Raw genomic sequence first — 21,641 nt, 5'->3', positions numbered from 1 at the left:
TAAAAACTAAAATCTGAATTATGGTGCATGAGACATTATTGGTTATTCAATATTTTTAACAATGCTAATAAAATACTACTATTACTGCTACTATTAATTTATCACTGGCAAGTAAAATATAATAATTCAATATTGGCTGAAGACAGATATTATTCTGTTTATACCCATATAAAAAAACATAATAAACAAATTAACCAACAACATAAAAGATTTTTGAAAATGTTTATAATAATAATGCATTGAGGTAAATCTTCAGTGAGGCAACCAAACCAGCCCAGGACAATCTATACTGCACAATTTATATTTACACTACATTGGTTACAGTTTTAGGGGTTTCTCTGTCCCAGTCTCTGTTCTGGACCCCTCTGGTCCTATACAGGCTGAGCTCCAAGAAGGACTGTGTGAAGCTAATGGAGTCCAAGTCCAGGTCCTCCCTCTCCATCCATCCCAGAGAAAGCCTAATCCCGTTAGCTGTGCTTTCTCATGGATAATCCCTCCACTTCCCACCTGGCCGTCCTTCAGCCTCAGCCTCTCTCTGGGATGACCGTCTTCTGCTGAACACTACAGGTAAATACTGTGTCTGCCGATATTTAACAAGCAAGACCATTTAATAAGCACACATTTTTATTCTGTAATTAATGGGGTTTTTTTGTTTTTGTTTTTTTTTTAGTATAAGGGTTTTTAATAGTGTCTTATGTTTGATTTTTCGCTTCATTTTTTCATTTTTTTTTTTTTTACATTTTATTCATAAAAGATTATTAGATTATGTGTTTCAAGAACATATTATTTCAGTATTTTTACTTCAAATTTCATGTTGAATTCAATGTATTACTTGCCATTTCTTTGTAATTAATTGTGAAATTTACTAAAAATGTATGAGTGAAAATCGGTTCTACACCAATCTTTTTTTGTGCATTTGTGTGGGTCATAACAACCAGGCCAGTTTTTTAAAAAGTTAAGATAAAAAAAGACCAATTATTTCGGTAACGCTTTCCAAAAAGTCCCATTGGTTAACATTAGTTAATGCACCAACAATGAGCAATACAGTATTTTCTATACTGTTTTTGCAGTATATTTTAATTATTGTTACTGTTAGTTTATTGTAAGTCCATGTTGACTCAGATACATTAAATAATAATAACACAAGCTATTTTTGATTTTAATAATATATTAGTAAATGTTTACATTTACAGTAACTAACATTAATGAAAGCTTTAGAAGTATTTTAATTGTTAGTTCATGTTAACAAATGTTAACAAATGGAACCGTATTGTAAAGCATTTTCTATTAATTGAAAATATGACAAAATACAATTTTACATATCAGATTCAATATTTAAATATCAAAATACTTATCAGAATTGGTGTCAGCTGGATTTCCATGCATATAAATATACGGAACTTGAACTCAGTTTTTTGAGAATACTTGAGTTAAAGTGGGTCACAGCTCATTTCCTCACCCATCCTCAAATGTCAACCCCGTATGAATCTCCTGACAGCTGGTTTGACTAGCAGTAAATCACCAGTCCATGAATCTCTTCCATGGCTCAGTGTCTTCACCCATCTGCTCCGAGACCCTTCTGCATCCTGCATTTCACTCATAATCATGCAACTGTTCTTCCCAGTTTGGCTCGGTGTTATTTGTGAAGTTGTGTTTCTGTTGGTTGTACTGCACATGGTCTGCTGCTAAAACAGAATCTGATCACTGGACCAAACAGGGTTGGAGGGGTTTTAAGTGAATCACAATTTCAAATCTGCAGTTGTGGGACTGTACAGTCTTGGTTTGAATGCATTCAAAACAGATGACATGACTGATGATGTACAGCGCAATGTCTGACCTGGACTGGAGTTAACAGAGCCCACCAGTAAGACCAGCGCAAAACAAAGTCCATCTTTCTCTGCTGAGGTGTAAAGTGGAGCAGTGTGGGCAGACAGTTCAAGCCAGGAGAGATTAGGGTCAGATGCATTTATCAGTGATTAACAGTGACAGGAGCCCACACAAACAGCCATGATCCCACTGGAGCAAAACCCATGTGACCAAGAGTGAGAAACAGTTCGATTTATATTACATATGTCATGTCAGTTGCTTTTAAACTATGGCAGGTGCTGCAAGCAATTTCAGCTTATTTGTGTTAACTTTAATCACACAACTTCTGTCTAAAACTTCACTCCTCAAAGACACATCAGCAAACTCAAATGTGCAAAATGATTGACAGTGTGTTTAATACATTCAAAAGCCCTTCAGAAGATAATCATTTTGCAAGCAACATGCAATGATAATAGCTAGCATTTTACTTCTTGAAGTACTGAATTTACTTTCGGTTATATCTAAACTATAGCTAGCAGAAATACAGAGTTCTGGCATGAAATTCTAGATGGCCCAGTCTGATAGGTCTAACTAAATCACATGGTGCAGCTGATTGGTTCTCTCCTGTATCGGTAGCCAATGAGCTCGCTGCTCAACATTCAAATATGCTTGCCGTAGCAGTTGCAGCTTGCTTCAGAAACCCTCCACCTTCCCCAGCTCCACCTGTGTAGATCTGCTACGAGGTGATTTATGTATGCTATATGGGGGTTATATTTCATGTATGTTATATTTGCAGCAGCAATATTTCTTACATGCTCACAGCAGCATGTTGAGGATGTATTGGCAGTAGCAAGTCTCGATACTTGCTCTGCAGCAGCAGCGTAGCAGATCTATTCCACCAAGACCAAATACATCAACACTGTCATGTACATTACCATGCCAGTCCCTCCGAGAGTTGTCATGACAGAACTATGATTCTGAAATGTATTTATATTTACTCAGTATTCATGTGATTCACCTTACGTCACACTGGTCACTGTGGCTGTGCATGAACAAATATACGAAACAACATGTCTTTACATTTAATGAAAATGACATGGCATTCAAAATGAGTTTTATTAAACAAAAAGCATCATATTTTGATATTTTTGTAGGCTAAATGTAAAATTGTGTTATTGGTGAGAGAGGTGCTTTATAGGCTAAAAGAATTAAACTAATTCCATAAGCGAACTGAATTAACAATGAACTGATTTCAACTGTATATTATTGTCTTTTAGTGCTGCTTTACAGTAGAATTTAATTTTGTTTGCAGCATTGAATCACTAGTTTCTTGTTTATCACTGCTTTTTGAAACAAAGCATTAAATAAATAAAGGTGCGTATCCAACTTGAACTGGTAAACCTACACTAAATGCAACTTGCAGACGGTTAAAAATGACACATATTACAGACTTGAGTCTGTGAATAATTTTAATATGAACCACCCAAACGCACCGAATCACTAGAATGGGCAATAGGACTGTTTAGCACGAACCGATTCACTAGAATGTATCATACTTGTTTTTAACGTACTGGTATTTCTTGTCATTTTATTGGAATGTATTATTGTAATTATAAATGATTTGTAGCGCAAATTTACCGTTTACTGCTCTACTTACATATAGGCTAATGAATTGGAAGTTTTGCCCATTCACAGATACAAGGCCTAGTTCCGCGTTGCAGAGGTGGATAAGAGAAAGGGCTGATTGGGATGATCCGATTCTCTTTAATGATTCTGACTTTCTCTGCTATAGATATGGTAGGGATGACTGTTTACGTGAACGCATTTGATTATTACCTGAGTTCAGGCTTTAAAACAGCTCTAACTGCAAAAGCAACATCTGTTCTGCTTGAAAGTGACGTGACTTACAGCCAAATATGGTGACCCATACTCAGAATTCATGCTCTGCATTTAACCTATCCAAAGTGCACACACACACCGTGAACACACACCCAGAGCAGTGGGCAGCCATTTATGCTGCGGCACCCGGGGAGCAGTTGGGGGTTCAGTGCCTTGCTCAAGGGCACCTCAGTAATGGTATTGCCAGCCTCAAGACTCGAACACACAACCTTACGGTTAGGAGTCAAACTCTCTAACCACTAGGCCACGACTTCCTCTGAAACTACTCCTATGTATATACTCTACTAAGGTAGTGGAGTTTAGTGATTTTCTCCTCAACACTGCTTTAATTGGACAGTTCTTTGGACAGTTCTTTGGACATCTTTATTTGACATGGACTCTTGCTGTGTTGGTCTGTATTTCTGACAGCATGTTTAGCTGGGTGATAAAGGTTGTTCCCCAGCCTCCAGCATCTCCTGGGAAGCTGGCAGGGGAGGACCAGACCAATGCTTCCACTGCAGCACCTGCGACTGTGAGTTTGTGAACATGTACACTGAGTCACCTTTCACTGTTTAAGCATGTCTTCACCGTCTCTGCACTGTTCTTTAGGATGTGACGAAAAAAGAGGAAGTAAAACAAGGTAACAAATTTGACAGCAGTTTTGATCAATGACAAACACTGAATCACAGAAAAAAAATTCAGACCGGAGAATATTGGTCATTCATTTTTCATGGTGTTATTTTACAGAAACTTCCAAGCCAACAGAAGAGGTCTCAGAGGAAAACAGGTGATGTTATGTTTGTGTGTGTGGTGGACATATGTGTGTGCAGTGTCTCTAGACGCAGTAATCCTGCCAGACCTAATTACTGCTCTCTATCCCTCCTTCTCTCTCTCTCTCTCTCTCTCTCTCTCTCTCTCTCTCTCTCTCTCTCTCTCTGTCTCACTCTCTCTCTCAGCTCTCAGAGTGGAGTTTTGAGTTGGCTCTCTCATGGGTTCAGCAGTGCTCTCCCTCAGCCAGTAAACTCCTCTAAACTGGCCAACAGTGAAGTTAAGGTAGTTTAAAGACTTCAGTCGCATACATTCACATAATAAAGCTTAAATCTAAATAATAATGTTTGTAAGCTAAAAAATAAAAAATGCCTAATTCGTGATTTTGCATAATGCATAAAGAAAAACTTGCTGAAAGGATGTTTTTTTTTAATTAAATTTTAATTAATTAAATTACGTAGTCTGACCATCTTATTATCTTTATAATTTACAACTATTTCCATTTTTTATGTTATTTCTTAGTTCCATTAGACATTAATATGAGCTATATTTTTGTTGGCACAAAAACAATGAGTTTTAAAATGAATGAACGACTTCAATTAAGGTGACAATATCCAGTTTAAACAGGTAAATCAATGATTCTTAGATAACCAAGTTGGCACACAAAACGGTCAATCATATTTTAATCTCTTCACTTGAAAATTTAAATAACTGATAGCAGAATGTTTAGCTTACAGTTTTATTTATCCTTTATTTAGCCAGGAAAAAATCCCATTGAGATATAATAATCTCTTCTTCCAGGGAGACCTGGTCAAAAACGGCAGCACACATATAGTTTCAGACACATACATAATTAAAACACAAACAATCCAACAAATCAAAAATAGATCGAAGTTCAAGAAAAACATTTACAAGACTCTTTAAATGTAGAATACAGAATAAATTTAAAAGTGCTCAAAGATGGCAAAGACTCTAATTTCAATACATTTTGTAGGTCGTTCCAAACCCTAGGGGCCTAAAAAGAAAAAAAGCATGCTTTCCAAATTCAGTGAATACTCTTGGGACTTTTAAACAAAGATGCAGCTGCGATCTGGTACCATAACCATTAGTATAAAAAGTTAAAAATTTTGTAATGTATGATGGTAATTTACCAAGGAGTGCCTTTGCAATAAATACATACATGTGTAAATTTCTCCCTATGATACAAAGAGAACCATGATAAAGATTCATACAAAATACAATGATGCGTACGGTATTCTGCACCACATACAAAACGTAACGCTGCATGATAGACAGAGTCCAATTTTCTTAGTACAGAGGAAGCTGCATGCATGTAAACAAGATCACCATAGTCAATTATTGTTAAAAAAGTACTCTCAACCAGTTTCTTTCGGGCCTCATAGGGAAAACAATTTTTTTTTCAAACGATAGAAAAACCCTAGTTTTGGTTTTAAGCTTCTTCAGCAATTGATCAATGTGAACATTAAATGCTAAATTTTTCATCTAGCCATATACCTAAATATTTATAGGAACCGACTCTTTCAATTTCTGAACCACATAAAGTTGATATTGTTATGTCTGTATCCTTACGGTGAGTGCGGTTAAAAATCATATATTTTGTCTTCTTTGAATTTAAAACTAATTTTAATTTATCCAACGTATATTGTATAGTATTAAATGTTTTTTTGTAAATTCATCAGAGCTTGATTTATAGATGCTGCTGCTGTATAAATAATTGAGTCATCAGCATATAGATGCACATTAGCAGAATCTACTCCTGAATCCAAATCATTTATAAAAATAGAAAATAGGATAGGAGATAAAATAGATCCTTGTGGAACTCCTTTTTTAACTTGAAGAAAAGGAGAATTATAATTTTCTATATTCACACATTGAGTTCGTTCTGATAGATAATTATCAAACCATTTTCATAGCAGCTTCACTAATACCTATAGATCTAAGTTTTTCTGTAATAATAAATTATGATCAACAGAGTCGAAGGCTTTTGAAAGGTCGACAAATAATGCGGCACAGGACTTTTTACAATCTAAAGAGTTTATAAGGTCATTTGTAACTAATAAAACTGCAGTTAGGGTACTATGACCTGCTCTAAAGCCTGACTGGTAATCGTTAAGAACATTATTATCTGTTAAAAATTGTTTTTAATTGATCGTTTAGCAATGATTCAAATAATTTAGCTAAGACTGGTAATCTAGAAATAGGGCGGTAGTTGTTAGGATCTGAAGGATCTCCACTTTTAAATAAGGGAATAACTGTTGCCGACTTCCACGCTCTCGGAATAATATTTGAAATTAAACTTAAATTAAAAAATAGAAGCAATTGGCTCTGCTAAAATACCAGCAGCTATTTTTAAAAAATAAGGCTCAATTTTATCCACCCCTGCAGATTTTTTGACATCGAGTTTCACACTAAAGCATTATAAACCTGGGATGTTGTAATAGGAGAGAAATTAAACACCTGCCTGGGACAATGTTTATCAGAGACAACTAATTCTGTAGAGACACCTAAATCAGACTCATAACTTGGGCCTGCAGTAAAACAAATTATTAAAAGATTCAGCAATATTCGCTCTACCTCTAACAATATTTTGATTAACAATTAAGTGATCTGGAATTTTTAATTGATAAAACTCGTTCCTGAAGTAGATTTTTTACTAGCTTCCAGAATTTAGTAGGATTATTTAAATTTTTCATTTACCATAGAGAGAGATAATAATCACGTTTTGCACATTTTATTGAATTAGTACATGAATTTCTTAATGCTCTATAAGAACTCCAATCTAATAGATCATTTGATTTTCTTGCCTTCGCCCAAGCAGCATTTCTCTGTCTGATAAGTGTAGAGAGAGTATCATTAAACCAGGGGTTGTCTTTGCCACTTATCCTTAAAACGTTTAAGTGGAGCATGCTTGTCACATATTGTTAGAAAAACCTTTTTAAAATAATCCCAAGCTAGGTTGATATCTGGCATATATGAAATAACACCTAAATCAATATTATATAAATCATGCATAAAAGCCTGTTCATTAAAATGTTTAAATATTCTTTTGTAAATAAAACGTGGAGGCATCTTTGAAGTCTTACAGTTTCTCACACATGCAACAGCACAATGATCACTTATGTCATTACAAAAAACACCAACTGCAGTAAACTTATGGGATGCATTTGTTAAAATTAAGTCTAATAGAGTTGATTTACCCAGGTCTAAAAAATCTGTTCTTGAGTAATTGTACTTTATTTCTAAACGTGGGACAATTTTTTTTTAGATTTTGTGCTGAGATTGAAAATTTGAAACAGGAGGTCATTGCACAGTGATTGTGAAATTCTCGCCTGAAATTTTTGCATGTTAAAAATAAATACGACCTCACGTTGTGTCAATCATGTTTACGCACTGCCTCCGAAACTTTTGTTCATCATAATAAAAATTCGGATCAGGTTCGATTTTCTGTGTATTCACAGCCCTACAAGCATTTTGATAGGAATGGATGACAAATATGAAAATAAAAAAAAATAAAAAAACACATATGAAAATTTCAGACTCAATGCGCAAGGACCTTTACTCAAGCAAAAAAAATAGATCACCAGTGTGCAAAGTACATATTTTACAGGTCATTGTGACTGTTTTTGTCCATTTTAATGAGGACAGAAATTCAAATTTATGGTGTTAAAAAGTTGAACTAAAAAGTTTCAACTTTTTAGTTGAAGAAACAAATATGATCATTTGTCATTATGTGCAGACAGCTTCAGTAATCATAACTTTGAGATAAAAAGTAATACAAATTATTTTTAGACATTGCTGAAGATGAATTTAACTCAAGTGTGAACGCAGTCAAAGTGTCAAAAACAACTATGTTTAACATTCAGGTGGCAAGTTTCAAGGCAGATGTTTCAGTTTAACATCTGGTGTGTTGTGTCCTGAAGCTTTACAACATTACATTAAAAAAGAGAGAGAAACAGGTTCTTTTATGCAATTGTAAAACAATTTTAAAGTTACGCTGATGAAAAATTATCTTTAATTTCTTTATTTAATCAGTACCTTTTTTAAATACTTAACTTATCTTTACTATCTCTCCTTCTTTTTGCTACTTTGAAATTGAATTTAGTACATTTTTAAAAATAGAATATAATTTATAATTTTTTATAATAATTTATTTATAATTTTTTATAATAATTTATATTTTTTATTTGTGAACTAATTTCAAGCAATTTAACCATGCTTTCTGATTTACGAAAGCCTGGTAATGTACATGTATAGAGCATATGAGTATGTGTTTTATTCTTGAACATTTTTTTCTTTTGTTCACCTTGGATTGAACAGCATGAGGGAAATGCAGTGACCAGCAGGTATATTTTCAATCATACAGATTCAGTTTTATTTTGTATGTGTATGCTGGTTGCCACATCTTCATGTAGTTATGTGAGAGTACTTGTAAACATCTGTATCTGTATCTGTGTGTGTGCCTGTTAAATGAATGTTTTGATGAGTATCACACATTTTTCCATCACTGTATCATGGATGGCAGTAACACATTAGACCAGTGAGTACAGTAGCTTATAGCAGATATTAGGTCATGCACAAACATGCAGAGTTTTGCTGCAGATCAGCATGGAGAGTTTTCGCATGCTATACACGCAAAATACTTTATTGCACTGAGCTGTATTTCCATATTAACAGCTCAAGGCAAAAGACCCTCATGCTGAACAGACATAAACTTAAGCATTGTAATATGCAGACTGGCTTCCCTAGAGCATATATATATATATATATATATATATATATATATATATATATATATATATATATATATATATATCATCTACAAGAACAGTACTGAAATGGAACTATTTTTTTTAGCATCTGCTACTGCTTCACTGGCACCCACTGGACAAACCTGATTATTTTTACTGTCCCCTGCTGCCATCTAGAGTTGACTTATAGCGAAGCAGCTTATTTGCATGCATTCACATCCTCACCTATGCCCGGAGCAGCTGATGGACTTTACTGTATCTCCTCTTCCACCAGGGCTGGAATGATAGGCTGGATTGTGCAGGAACTGGGAAAAGTGGTTCCACAGCCAGATGAGAAATACAAGGGTCACACAGAGACGGAGGAGGTCACTGAGGTATAGACACACACTGCAGACATTTTCTAATCCCATAAGACACTGAAGTTTTGTGCAGTATGATTGCTTATTTGGTTATTTACCAAGTCAATTTTTATAATATTTCCTCCGACATGTTTACCGGATTTGCTGCAGTTTAAAACATAAGCTTATTAGTTAGGCATGTTAGAATTTGTGAAGCATATTAATGACTCAGTTTTTATGCTGTTCACGGACATTTGTGTTTGAAAAGAATGATCATTCATGTGTTTAATATTCCAATCATTTAAAATAAATTTAGATTAAAAATTTTAAATAACATGGATTACAAAAACAGACCTTTTCCAAAATGAAAAATAAATAAAAGTGGAGGGTTTTGTAGCATATATTTACTTCAATAAGAAAATCACATTCAAATTGTACTTCTTGATTTAACCTGTTTCGGAAATGATTTGCTTTTTAAATACTTCAGTAAAATTTAATAACAATTAATATTTTATTTCTTTGGCTACTTTGCAATTTTTTTTTTTTTTTTTTTTTTTTTGCAATACAATTTTGAAACTATATATATATATAATATATATATATATATATATATATATATATATATATATATATTATATATATATATATATATATATATATATATACTATATCTAATATTATTATTATTTGTTATTTGAAAATTTGAATTATGAAAACAAGATTTACCTTTACCAAAAAAAAAACGCATTGTTATTAACAAAAAAGTACAATTATTTTATTAGATTAAAATTGAGGAAGAATGACTCCACAAAAATGTTAAAAAAAATATTAATTTTTTCATAAGCAAAGAAGATCATTATTTACTATTTATTTACTGTATTAATGCCTGTTTTTACTGAGAAAGTTTACATTTGTTATTAGATTAAGACTGAGGAAGAATTACTCTACATCGACATATATACAGTATATATTAATTTATAATTTACTTACTTTAGATTACCTTTTAGAGTTAATGGAGTTGATTTTTAGCATTAGCGTTTCAGGTCCAGTCTCAAAGGTGTCTTTAGGTTTTCTAGAAACTTATGTGAGAGTTTCATTGCATTTCCATTTAGCCTGCAGTTCCAGTGTTTAAAGTGGATCCTCCAGTAAGTACAGTGTTTTTGGAGCAAGCTACAGTATGTCAGGATCATGCTCAGTGTTGCCTCCACTGTCCCACAAGTCAGCTTTAAAGGGGCCCTATTCTACACTTTTCATCACCACATCATTAGGGCAGGGCAAGTTGCTGAATAGATGCTGTATAAATATGGTATGACCTTGCTGCATCAAAAACATCAGATGCTTGCATAGCAGCTTAAAACGGGCATGCTTGCTTACATGTGTGGTGTTCCTTCAACCATAACCGTTATCAAAATTAACACGGTGTTAAATGAAGATCACATAAAACTTTATTTATGGCTATTTTTCAAATGCTTTTATTTTGTTTTACTCATCACAGCCCCAAACCTTCAGCTTTAAAATATTATAAATAAAAACATTAAATTAAAAACCACGTGAAATAATGAGTGAAATACTCATGTAACTATTTCAGTACTTAGTGTGAAAATGTTTTCAACAAAATTGGTTACAAATTAGGTCTGACCATTGTAAAATAAAATAGACACATGATGTATTTAAATATAAGTACAAATATAAATAAATAATAAATAAAAAAACATCTAGCAAGAGCATTAAAAGTGTGTTTTAAAAGAGTTTACTTTTGACAGTTTCTACGTTTACAGAGACAAATGTGCCTGAAGTTGAAGAAACACCATTAGATACTTCATAAATGAATGGCACTTGAAATAATATAGATAGATATATAGATACAAACTAAAATGCAAGCCTATCACCCGGCCCTTTCATTTTCACACCAATATTAAATCAAGAACTAATGCAGTAAGAGTTCTTTGTGTTTCTCATCTCTTTACAGGTGCAAGAGGTCAAAAACGTTCGTGGTGAGTTCAGCCTCTTAATCGGCACGTCATATAGATCAGTATAAACTTTGGCTTTCTGAATTTGCATTGCAAAGGGCCGATGAGAGAGGACACAAAACACGTGACATGAATCTCACTCTCACCAGATGCTGAGCCACTGCCTCATATTCCTGTGGTGGAGGTTGTGCCTGATGAGGAACCAGACGCTGCTAATGTGCCTTTCTCTCCCAGGTATATGTATATACTGTATCAGCTGTCAGAAGCTAATCTGAACTCTCATTCTGGCTGAACACTTTTAACCTATCTGTTTCTTTCTCTTTCAGGGTAATAGAATGGATTAAGCATGGTTTTGAGAAAGTAGTTCCTCAGTCTCCTGTCCATCTTCGTCCTCCCGCTAGCACCGATGCACCCGCCCAGAAGGTTGCTTCTGCACCTGTGACTCCCTGCAAACAAGAGCCAGGTAACATTTTAAAAATCAAGAATGTTAGTCTTTCTTGGTGACAGAGTGGTCTGCGTGTGACATTTTTCTTTTATTTAGCACCTGCACCTGCACCTGCACCAACACCTGCACCTCCACCTGTGCCTGCACCTGCACCTGCACCAGCACCAACACCTGCACCTGCACCTGCAGCCCCACCTGCACCTGCACCTGCAGCTCCTGAGCAACCTAAAGTAGCTGAGGATTCCAAAGGCACGAAGTGAGTGTCCACCTGCTTCCCTTAAAATGTCTATGGTTATGCTCCAACCCGATTTCATGAAAGTGCGTATAAATAGTATGCCAAAAAAATAAAAACTTGTGGTATTGATACGCAAAAGTTACTTTGGCATGTATATGCTACATAATGGGTAGCATTAGGGTTGTGGGGTAGATGTGTATCATTTGTATGCAAAAACTGCGTATCATATGCATGCCAACAAATTTTGTATCATATGCACACAAAAACTGTGTATTGTATGCACACCAAACACGTGCCTATCACGCAGCACATGTTTTAGTTTTTATTTGGCGTACTATTTATACACATTTTTATGAGACCTGGCTCGGTTATGTTAACCAACCAAGCGTTGACTCCTTGGTTAAATATACATTGTTTTGTTTTTGGTTTGTATTTTTCTTTTTGTGTTTGTTTTGGGTTTTGTTTGTTTTGTTTTTGTTTTACATTTGTATTGTTTTGGTTTTTCTTTTGTGTTTGTTTTGTTTTTGTGTTTGTTTTGTTTCATTTGGTGTGTTTTGTTTTTTGTTTTGTTTTCTTTGTTTGTTTGTTTACTTTAGTTTTTCATTTAGTTTGTTTTTGTTTTGTTTTTTTTGTGTGTTTTGTTGTTTTGTGTTTTTATTATTTGTTAATTTGTTTTTGGTTTTGTGTGTTTTGTTTTTGTTTTGCATTTGCATTTTTTTTTCTTTTTTTAGTTTTGTGTTTGTATTGTTGTTGTTTTTCTTGTGTGTTTGTTTTTGTTTTTTCATTTGTTTTGTTTTGTGTTTTCCATGTTTGTTGTTGTTGTTTTCATTTTTGTTTGTTTTTGGTTTTTGTGTTTTGTTTTTGTTTACAGGGTTTTTTGTTGTTGTTGTTGTTGTTTGTTTGTTTCATTTTGATTGGTTTTGTTTGCTTTCTTCTATTTTTGTGTTGTTTTGTGAAAATACCATGTCTCTGAAGCCTTTTATTGTTTGGATAAATGTAAAATGTTTTTACATATAATTAAGTATTATGACATGCATAATATTTCTTTTTTTTTTTTCAAGTATGGTTGACTGGATAGTACAGGGGCTCGGACGCATCATACCACAACCAGTACAGAAACCAAAAGAGGTAAGCTGTAACCACACTGTCCCCTTTAAAATAAAGTAGTATGTTTAAAAAGTAAGAAAGACTTCACTGCTAGTATTTACCCATTTTCTTTGTGTTTATTTGCAGGACAGCTCTGATATCGTTCAAAACGGTAAGCTTTTTTTTTTTTACACATCTTTGCAAGCATAGATATAATGACTAAAGAACGCTTTGCAAGACAGGGACTTTTGTTCCCCAAGATTATATATGTGAAAATATCTGAAGCATTGCTATTCTCTCACTGCTTATTTGTAGGTGGAGGTGTTAACTCAGCTCCTCTTCTCCTTCTGTTTCAGGGGAGAAGACCGTTAAAGCCCCCAAAACATAAGGAGAAGACGACTGGGAGAGTCATTACCTCCACGCAGAGACAGCGCGAGACGTTCAGACAGATACACATACTAATATCATCTAGTTCCATACAGCTACATCAGATTTGAACATTTGTAGCAGTGCTTTTTCATGTAATCTTCCTTGTTGATTTCTGTTAACTGTATTACAGATCAGTTTGCTGGCTTGTTAATTGTGATGATTGTTTAGTGCTTTGATGATTAGACTACCTCACAGACATGCAGTAAACACACAGTGGCCCTGTCAGAGTTTACAATGTCATTTACTGCTTATATACTGTGTACATTTGCGCCATCAGCGTCACTAAACATTAAACATTTCCTCCTTTGCTTGGTCTGAATGTCCAGCCCCAGACTTGTGTGCAGGATTTCATAAGCACCACAAAGCCACAGTTTTCACATGTTAAGAGGAAATCAACTTTTGTCTAGGAATATTAAACCAGGATAGGAGAAAGTTTAACATAAAATATCTTCCACCACCAATAATACTTCTAATAATTATCTTCCCCCTCTATATTCTCCTCCTCTTTTTCCACAAAATAAAACAAAAAAACATTCAATAAACAAAAAACAAACAAAATGACATATTCTTGCTTTCTAAAAAAAAAAATATTTCTGATTAAAATGAGAAAAAAAATATCTGCCAAAGGGATATGAAAAAAAATGTAATTCAAAAGAAAAAGCATTTTTTCTTACCCCACGGACATATATTTTTTTCTTGTTTTAGGCATAAACTTGCTTCATTTTGCTTTCAGAAAGCAAGACTTGAGAACATAATTTTGCTTCTTAAGTGAAGGTATCTTGATTTAAGAACATTTAGATATTTGTACTGGAAAACAACACAAAAATCCTGAGTAAGAAAATATTTTTTGCAGTGTCAGAGAGCACCTTTATATGCAATATTGTTGCCATAAAATATATATATTTTTTTTTTTAAAAAAGCCCATAAATCCCCATGCCACTAAATGCATTTGCCAATATCTACATTGCCTGCTATAAAAAGCAAGAGCTAGTCTAAATGCTTTGAAAAACAAAACCTATGAGCTGTTTTACCATGCTAAGGATGTTAGCAAAGTCACTGTTTGTGATTCATCAATATCAGGCTTCACTACAGCAAGGTGGAACATTCTCATGCTGTATATTGATGTTATGTTTATGTTTTATTGTGAAGGGCTATTGCTAACAACACAGGCAGCTACCTTACTTTGTCTGCTGTATGAAATCAATAACCAATAAATTATTTCAAAAAGCAGATTGTTTGTCGTGTGGTAAGAGCAGAAATGTGTAAAATACTATAAAAAAATATGTATGTGGAAGAAGCACTACTGCAGCTAAAATGATTTAATTCATTTTTTTTTTTAAATACATTCTGTAAGTTTCAGTAAGTTTGAGCACTTTAGGACATACTGTATATGTTTCATTAACCAAATTTGGTACCATATTGCAAATTTGAAACATATATTCACCGTTAACTAAGAGTTTTCAATTAAGAAACTCCAAATTTGCTGCTTAATAATAGTTGGTAGGGTAGTTGATAAGTTAAGGTATTGGGTCGAGTTAAGGGCTCTATAACATGGTCATGCAGAATAAGGCATTAATATGCCCTTTATAGTGTAAGTACTAACAATTCTTACAGCTAACAAAATGTGCAAATTTTACCATCGGGGTCTAAATGTATTGCTTTTTAATACATAATATAGACGTACAATGCATTTTTACCATTAATAATAAAAAAAAAAAAATAAAAACATGATATAGCTTTAACAGCTGGCAATTGCCCAAAACCCCACTAAAACCATCCAAAACTAAAACAGACCAGCATAATCTGCAGTGACATGCTTTGACCAGCAAACCACTTTGGGCTCCGGTGGGATAAGTGCTATAATGCAGTTTTTGCCACTGAAAGTAAATCTGCATGCTTCAGATGCAGAGAAAACCATGTCAATTGTGATGCACTGATACAAAAACATTAGAAGTAGAAAAGGAAAATTGTCAAAAATATGTCCGTTTCTGAGTCTTTAAACCTAATCTCTGTGATCTATGAAGCATTTCCTGTTGTCGGTGCAGTCTTCATCCTGCAGGACATGTGTGATATGGTGCTGCAGGAGGTGGACTCAGACTGGGAGGCCCAGCAGAGAGATCAGGGCTCGGGGCAGGAGAGCTCAACCCTGCTGCAGGTGCTGCCCAACATCCTGCCGCACGTGCTGGCCATGCAGGAGCAGGAGGATGCAGACACCCAGACTGAGCGCAGGACGCCTCTCACTGAGAGCATCAAGAAGGAAGCGGAGGAGACCGCAATAACAAACATAGAGGAGAGGTGAGAGCCAGTGGTTTAGATCCCAGCGACCGTGTGGTGGATTTAACCATGTGAAGCCATACATATTTTGAAATGGAACAGTTTATTGAATCTTTAGTCGTAATAAAAAAAAAATATTTTGTTAAAGGGTTACTCCACCCCAAAATGAAAATTTAGTCATTAATCACTTACCCCCATGTCGTTCCAAACCCGTAAAAGCTCCGTTCATCTTCGGAACACAATTTAAGATATTTTGGATGAAAACCGGGAGGCCTGTGACTGTCCCATAGACAGTATAAAAGTATATGACCAATTATTCTATGACCAATTATTTCTAATCCAAAATTATTCCCCAGTTGCAATTATGAGTTTCTTTATGGGAATCTGCACATAAAAACACCCTGAATTCATGTAGTATTTTTTTTTATTTAAATACTGTACTTGTGAAGGCATTACATCACTCTATGTGTGTGTGTGTGTGTGTGTGTGTGTGTGTGTGTGTGTGTGTGTGTGTGTGTGTGTGTGTGTGTGTGTATAGACTGCAGCTGGATGAAGAGCACAACACACAGATCTTCATCGACATGCAAACTGAAGAGCCAGACAATGAGGAGCAGTAAGTCACAAACACACCACAAACTCAGAGAGGAACCCTGTTCTGTGTTTGTTAAGACTGAGATCTGGGGTGTGATACACCACAAAGTGGCTACAAGAGTTTTTTGCGACCAATGCTCTGTCTCTATATCTCACCTACAATCCTTTCTCTCCGTCACATATACACACACACACACACACTTACAGTGTTCAGAATTCTCCTGTTCACTGTTTGTTTTGCCAAATATCCAGGAGGAAGACAATGAAGAAGATCCAGAGTAAGTGTCTCCCCTCCCTTCCGCTCTCACTCTTTGCTTTGTGCAAGGGTCCAAAATTAACAATCGGCAAATAACAAAAACAAGTAATAATAGTCTTTAGCTTAGAATTAGAGCTAGCTTTTTGTCAATTTCTATTAGCTTTGTGCTAAGCATCTGTATGCTTTGTTACATTACACTTCATTACATACATGTGCATATTCCTTGTTTTAACCAAAATAATACTACGATTTACAAAATAAGCATGATTTTTTTTTTATTTTTGAACGAAGATTCTTATGTTCACCAAAAATACAGTAAAAACAGTAATATTTTGTTATTTTATTATAATTTTAAATAACTGTTTTCTATTTGAATACATTTTAAAATGTCATTTATTCCTGTGATGTAAAGGTGAATTATCAGCATCATTACAGTCTCCAGTGTCACAGGATCCTTCAGAAATCATTCTAATATGCTGAGTTGCTGCTCAAGAAACATTTATTATTATTATTATTATTATTATTATTATTATTATTATTATTATTATTATTATTATTATTGAAATGTTGAAAACAGTTGACCTGCTTCATATTTTTGTGGAAACCATGATAATTTTTTTAAGGATTTCTTGATGAATTGAAAGTTCAAAAGAATAGCATTTATTTGAAATAGATATTTTTATTAAATTATACATATCTTTACTGTTACTTTTGACCAAGAATTTATTGATTGATGAAAAAGTATTAGTTTCTTCCGGGGGGGAAAAAATTATATTTTTTCAAACTTTTAAACTACTATACTGTATATATACAAATAGAAATAATATAATTTCAAGAGCTGGATTATAAGTCCATTATATAAATGTCTTGCTTGTGTTTTTTTGTTTGTTTGTTTTTTGTTTCTTAAATAAATGTAATTAAATTTAGTTAAATTCTTATATGATTTAATATGATGTCAATTAAATAAAATCTTACGGGATGTTGCAAATGACCCAATGACCTGTGCTGCTGGTCATGTGGTACACTGAAACAAATTTTACATAAAAACAATTTTCACTCAATTTTTGATATTTTCACTGCTGGTAAATTTTACAAATAGTTACAAAGAAATGGCAAGTAACAAAAATAAACGTGAAATTTTGTTGTAAAACATACTCCAATAATCTTTATTTACCACTTTGAAAAACTCATTGTTAAAGTGTATGATTGATAGTCCAAATCTTATTTTGATCTATATTCAGTGCACTTTAATGGCCAGAAAAATAATGCATGGCTAGTATTTGACTTTCTTTTCGAAACTTAATTTTGGACTCTGCTTCCAACCCTTCGGCGCTGCATCTTTCCTCACAGCAGAGTGAATGATGCAACTCACAACAATATGACTGCATGCGAGTTCTTGCTTGTCTCTCTTTACTGCTGTACCATTACTTTATTCTCCTGAGTGTCAGCTGAAGTGCTGTTTGTCTTCTCCGGCTCGCCATACAGGTTACAGCCACTCGGTGAAGAGAGTGAGGAGGAGAGTGAGGATAGTAAGAACACAGAGTAAGGCCTTCATCCTCAGAGCTAAGCAGCAAAGATCTAGCCACCTGAGCATTACACTAATGGGGTAGATGACATGTCCCATAAAGCAATGATAGTAGGGTCCTTCAGCGTCACACTATACTTCATTAAAGCTGCAACACATGCTTTTGCTGCTGCTTGCATCTACACAGTCCCCACAATGCCTCTACTGTTCCTGTAAAACTAAAGCATGTATAAATGCAAATTTACAAATAAATGCAACCTTGGTGAGCATAGGAGACTTCTTTCAACAACATTAAAAATAAGAAGTTTAGCACATGTAGAGAATATTTCTTTAAATCAAAGGAAACCTCTTTTGAATGTTGTTTCAGTTGTAAAAAGACAAACCATTACAAATATAGAAGTGACCCACTTTTGAGCACTTTGTGTTATTTTGGGCATAATGTCAGATATGCTTCATTTAGGCTTCATCCTGCCTTACCACGTCTCTATAAACCATTCTGTCTGAAAACCAGAACAGCCGATGCCAAAAAGATTTTAGGCCAAAGCACTTAAGTAGAAGTAGAACACAGTTTCAGACCTGCTGCTGCTGCAGAAAGCCAGAAAGTCACGGAGTTAAACTGAAATGTCCACTTTTTATCAACATTTTGCCACCATCTTGACATCCCCTGTAAACAGTGCCTACATGAAAAGGTATGTTAGACTGGCCTACATTAGTTTGTGATTATTAAGCCGATTTTTCCTACATTATACCTTATGCTACTCGTATTCTACTATTATAGCCACTATAACTATCTAAGACGTGTCACAAAAAGTATTTACTAGTAGACTTTTGTTATGATACCCCACAACAGCTGGGCTACTGAAAAATTCAGTTAGTAGAATTGCAACTTTTAGTACCAGAGGATGTATTACCACTTTTTCCATTCTTTACAAGCAAACATAGGTGAAAGGAATACAAAAGTTGCGGTGCTGTCGAGACCAGCATTGTCACCATCATACAGCTTGTTGCATTTGCTGGTAGTCCTCAGGAGAAAAAATGAGAATTTACTGAACATTCACTCACCCTCAGGTCATCCAAGATGTAGATGAGTTTGTTTCTTCACCTGAGAAATGTAGCATTACATCTTTTGCTCACCAATGGATCCTCTGCAGTGAATGGGTGCCGTCAGAATGAGGCTAGGGTTGCAAACTAGGGTTGCAAAGGGGTGGAAAATTTTTGCACCTTTTTGCAACACTAGTCCAAACAGCTGATAAAAGCATCACAATTAATACACAAGAAATTCACACCACTCCAGTCCATCAGTTAATGTCTAGTGAAATTATGTGTTTGTAAGAAACAAATCTTTCATTAAAATAAAATCCATCAAGTTTCTGGCCAAAATATGAGTCTATAATAGCGCTTCCTCTAGTGAAAAACTCCATCTCCTTTTGTCTCTCACATCAAAACCCACCAACATATTTGTTTGGAGCTGTTTTGAACTGTTGTGTGCAGATTTCTCTTCTGATTCAGACAAGATGACTTTTTCTCCCAAGAAAGTAATATTATTTAGAGGACTCGTATTTTAGATGGGAGCAAAACTTTGAGGTTCAAAAAAATTTTTACTTTCTCTTTTACTGGAGCTGTGTGGATCACTTGTGGATTATTGTGATGTTTTAATCAGCTGTTTCGGATCTCATACTGATGGCACCCATTCACTGCAGAGGATCCACTGCTGAGCAAGTGATGTAAAGCCACATTTCTCCAAAGTTATTCTGATGAGTTAGATTTGCCTTGGGTGGCCTGAGAGTAAGCACATTTTCAATACATTTTCATTTTTTTAATGAACTGTTCCTTATGAAAGATCCTAAATAGCATCATAAATCCATTTTCACTGCACCTGGATCTAAAAACATCCGTTCAGGTGAGTACAAAAGTGATTGTCTGTCAGAATTTTGATAATCCATTAACCTGCAGATCTGATTGGTGGCTAACCAGCCTCTGAACATCTGTGATTGACTGGTTGTGTTGCCATGACTAGACTTCTGCTCAAACCCCTTTTTCAGGAGCCTGGTGGATGTCTGCCCAACAGAGCCCTCACTACACGAGTCTGAGGTCTCAGATCAGGCACCACAAACACAAAGTCCTCCAGCTCCGCCTGTGACCAGTCAGCCTCAACAAGCATCTTTACCTCACGATGCTGACCAGGTTGTGTTGCTTAAAACATTTTCAAAAGTTTCGGAAGGTATTGTAAATTTTAGAAAGGAACTGATATTTACTTTCACCAAGGTAACATCTAATTGATCAAAAACAGACATTATTATTACAGTATTTTCTAAAATATAAGCCGCATGTTTTATGATCGAAAACGTGCTGCAATTTATATTCTATGACTTATATAATGCAGTTAACATCAAGTACACAAAACATGCAAGAAACGCACACATTTGTATTTGTTGAATAAGATAATGTTTGTGAAGGTTTTTTGTTATTTACATGTATTTTACATTATTTCTGAATATAATGATCAAATATGACTTGCAGTATATATCTTTTTTTTCTCTCAACAATGCAGTTTTGATCCTAAGCAACTTATAGTCAGATGCAACTTGTTTTTTCAGAAATGTGCTATTTGAAATTAATTTTTTATGATATAATGTTTACTTGTGATAGCAAAACAGTTACATTTACACATTTTATGCATTTATGCTTTTATTGAAAGAAACTTACATTGCATTAATAAATTCAATGTACAGTACTGTATACATTTTAGCAATTCATTCCTTCCCTGGAAATCAAATCTATGGCCTTTGCATTGATTTTATATTATTGAAATGTGTTCATTTGGTGCTTTAGAAACTATTAAATTAATGGGATGAATGAGAGAAAGTTTTTTATATAATTAATGCATAAAGAATCCATAAAGCCTTCTTAATGGTCACTGCAGCAAGCAGAGGATTCTTTTAGATATTTTGAATAACACAGCATTTAACTGAAATAGAAATAATCATTTGTACATGTATTATTTAGTTTATTTATTTTTGTTCAATTAAATGCAACCTTATAGTGAATAAAATCTTAAAATAAATATTTCTTTTGAAGTCAGTTTCTTTCACACTGTAATTACAATAAAATACTGTATCAGTCTTTATACTTTAACATTTCATGTTACATTCAACGTGTTACATGCTGTTTCTTTATAATTACTTGTGAAATGTAATAGCAATTTCTAAGTGAAAAATGTTCAGAGCCTTTTTAGTGCAGAAAAATGTATATATTGGTATTGTTCTAAATT

The 21,641-nt window shown here is 34.3% G+C and overlaps 1 protein-coding gene across 1 annotated transcript in view; it reads left to right on the top strand.

Annotated features, from left to right (window-relative positions):
- The first annotated feature begins 271 nt into the window (after positions 1–271).
- The window catches only part of LOC109069397 (cyclic nucleotide-gated cation channel beta-3-like), a 33,880-nt gene continuing 12,510 nt past the window's right edge, over positions 272–21,641 (top strand). Inside the window, 18 exon segments of the mRNA XM_042743372.1 lie at positions 272–567; positions 4,114–4,216; positions 4,294–4,324; positions 4,432–4,471; positions 4,641–4,737; positions 8,791–8,816; positions 9,496–9,595; positions 11,529–11,553; positions 11,679–11,763; positions 11,856–11,992; positions 12,071–12,230; positions 13,271–13,337; positions 13,443–13,467; positions 15,770–16,019; positions 16,537–16,611; positions 16,842–16,867; positions 18,294–18,387; positions 20,383–20,554. Of these exon segments, the coding sequence (XP_042599306.1) occupies positions 4,115–4,216; positions 4,294–4,324; positions 4,432–4,471; positions 4,641–4,737; positions 8,791–8,816; positions 9,496–9,595; positions 11,529–11,553; positions 11,679–11,763; positions 11,856–11,992; positions 12,071–12,230; positions 13,271–13,337; positions 13,443–13,467; positions 15,770–16,019; positions 16,537–16,611; positions 16,842–16,867; positions 18,294–18,387; positions 20,383–20,554 (1,512 nt within the window). The 5' untranslated portion in view covers positions 272–567; position 4,114.

This window comes from Cyprinus carpio, chromosome B18 (assembly GCF_018340385.1).
Source record: "Cyprinus carpio isolate SPL01 chromosome B18, ASM1834038v1, whole genome shotgun sequence".
NCBI lineage: Eukaryota > Metazoa > Chordata > Actinopteri > Cypriniformes > Cyprinidae > Cyprinus > Cyprinus carpio.
Note: the sequence above shows the minus strand (reverse complement) of the source record. Positions and strands in the feature narration are given on the sequence as shown.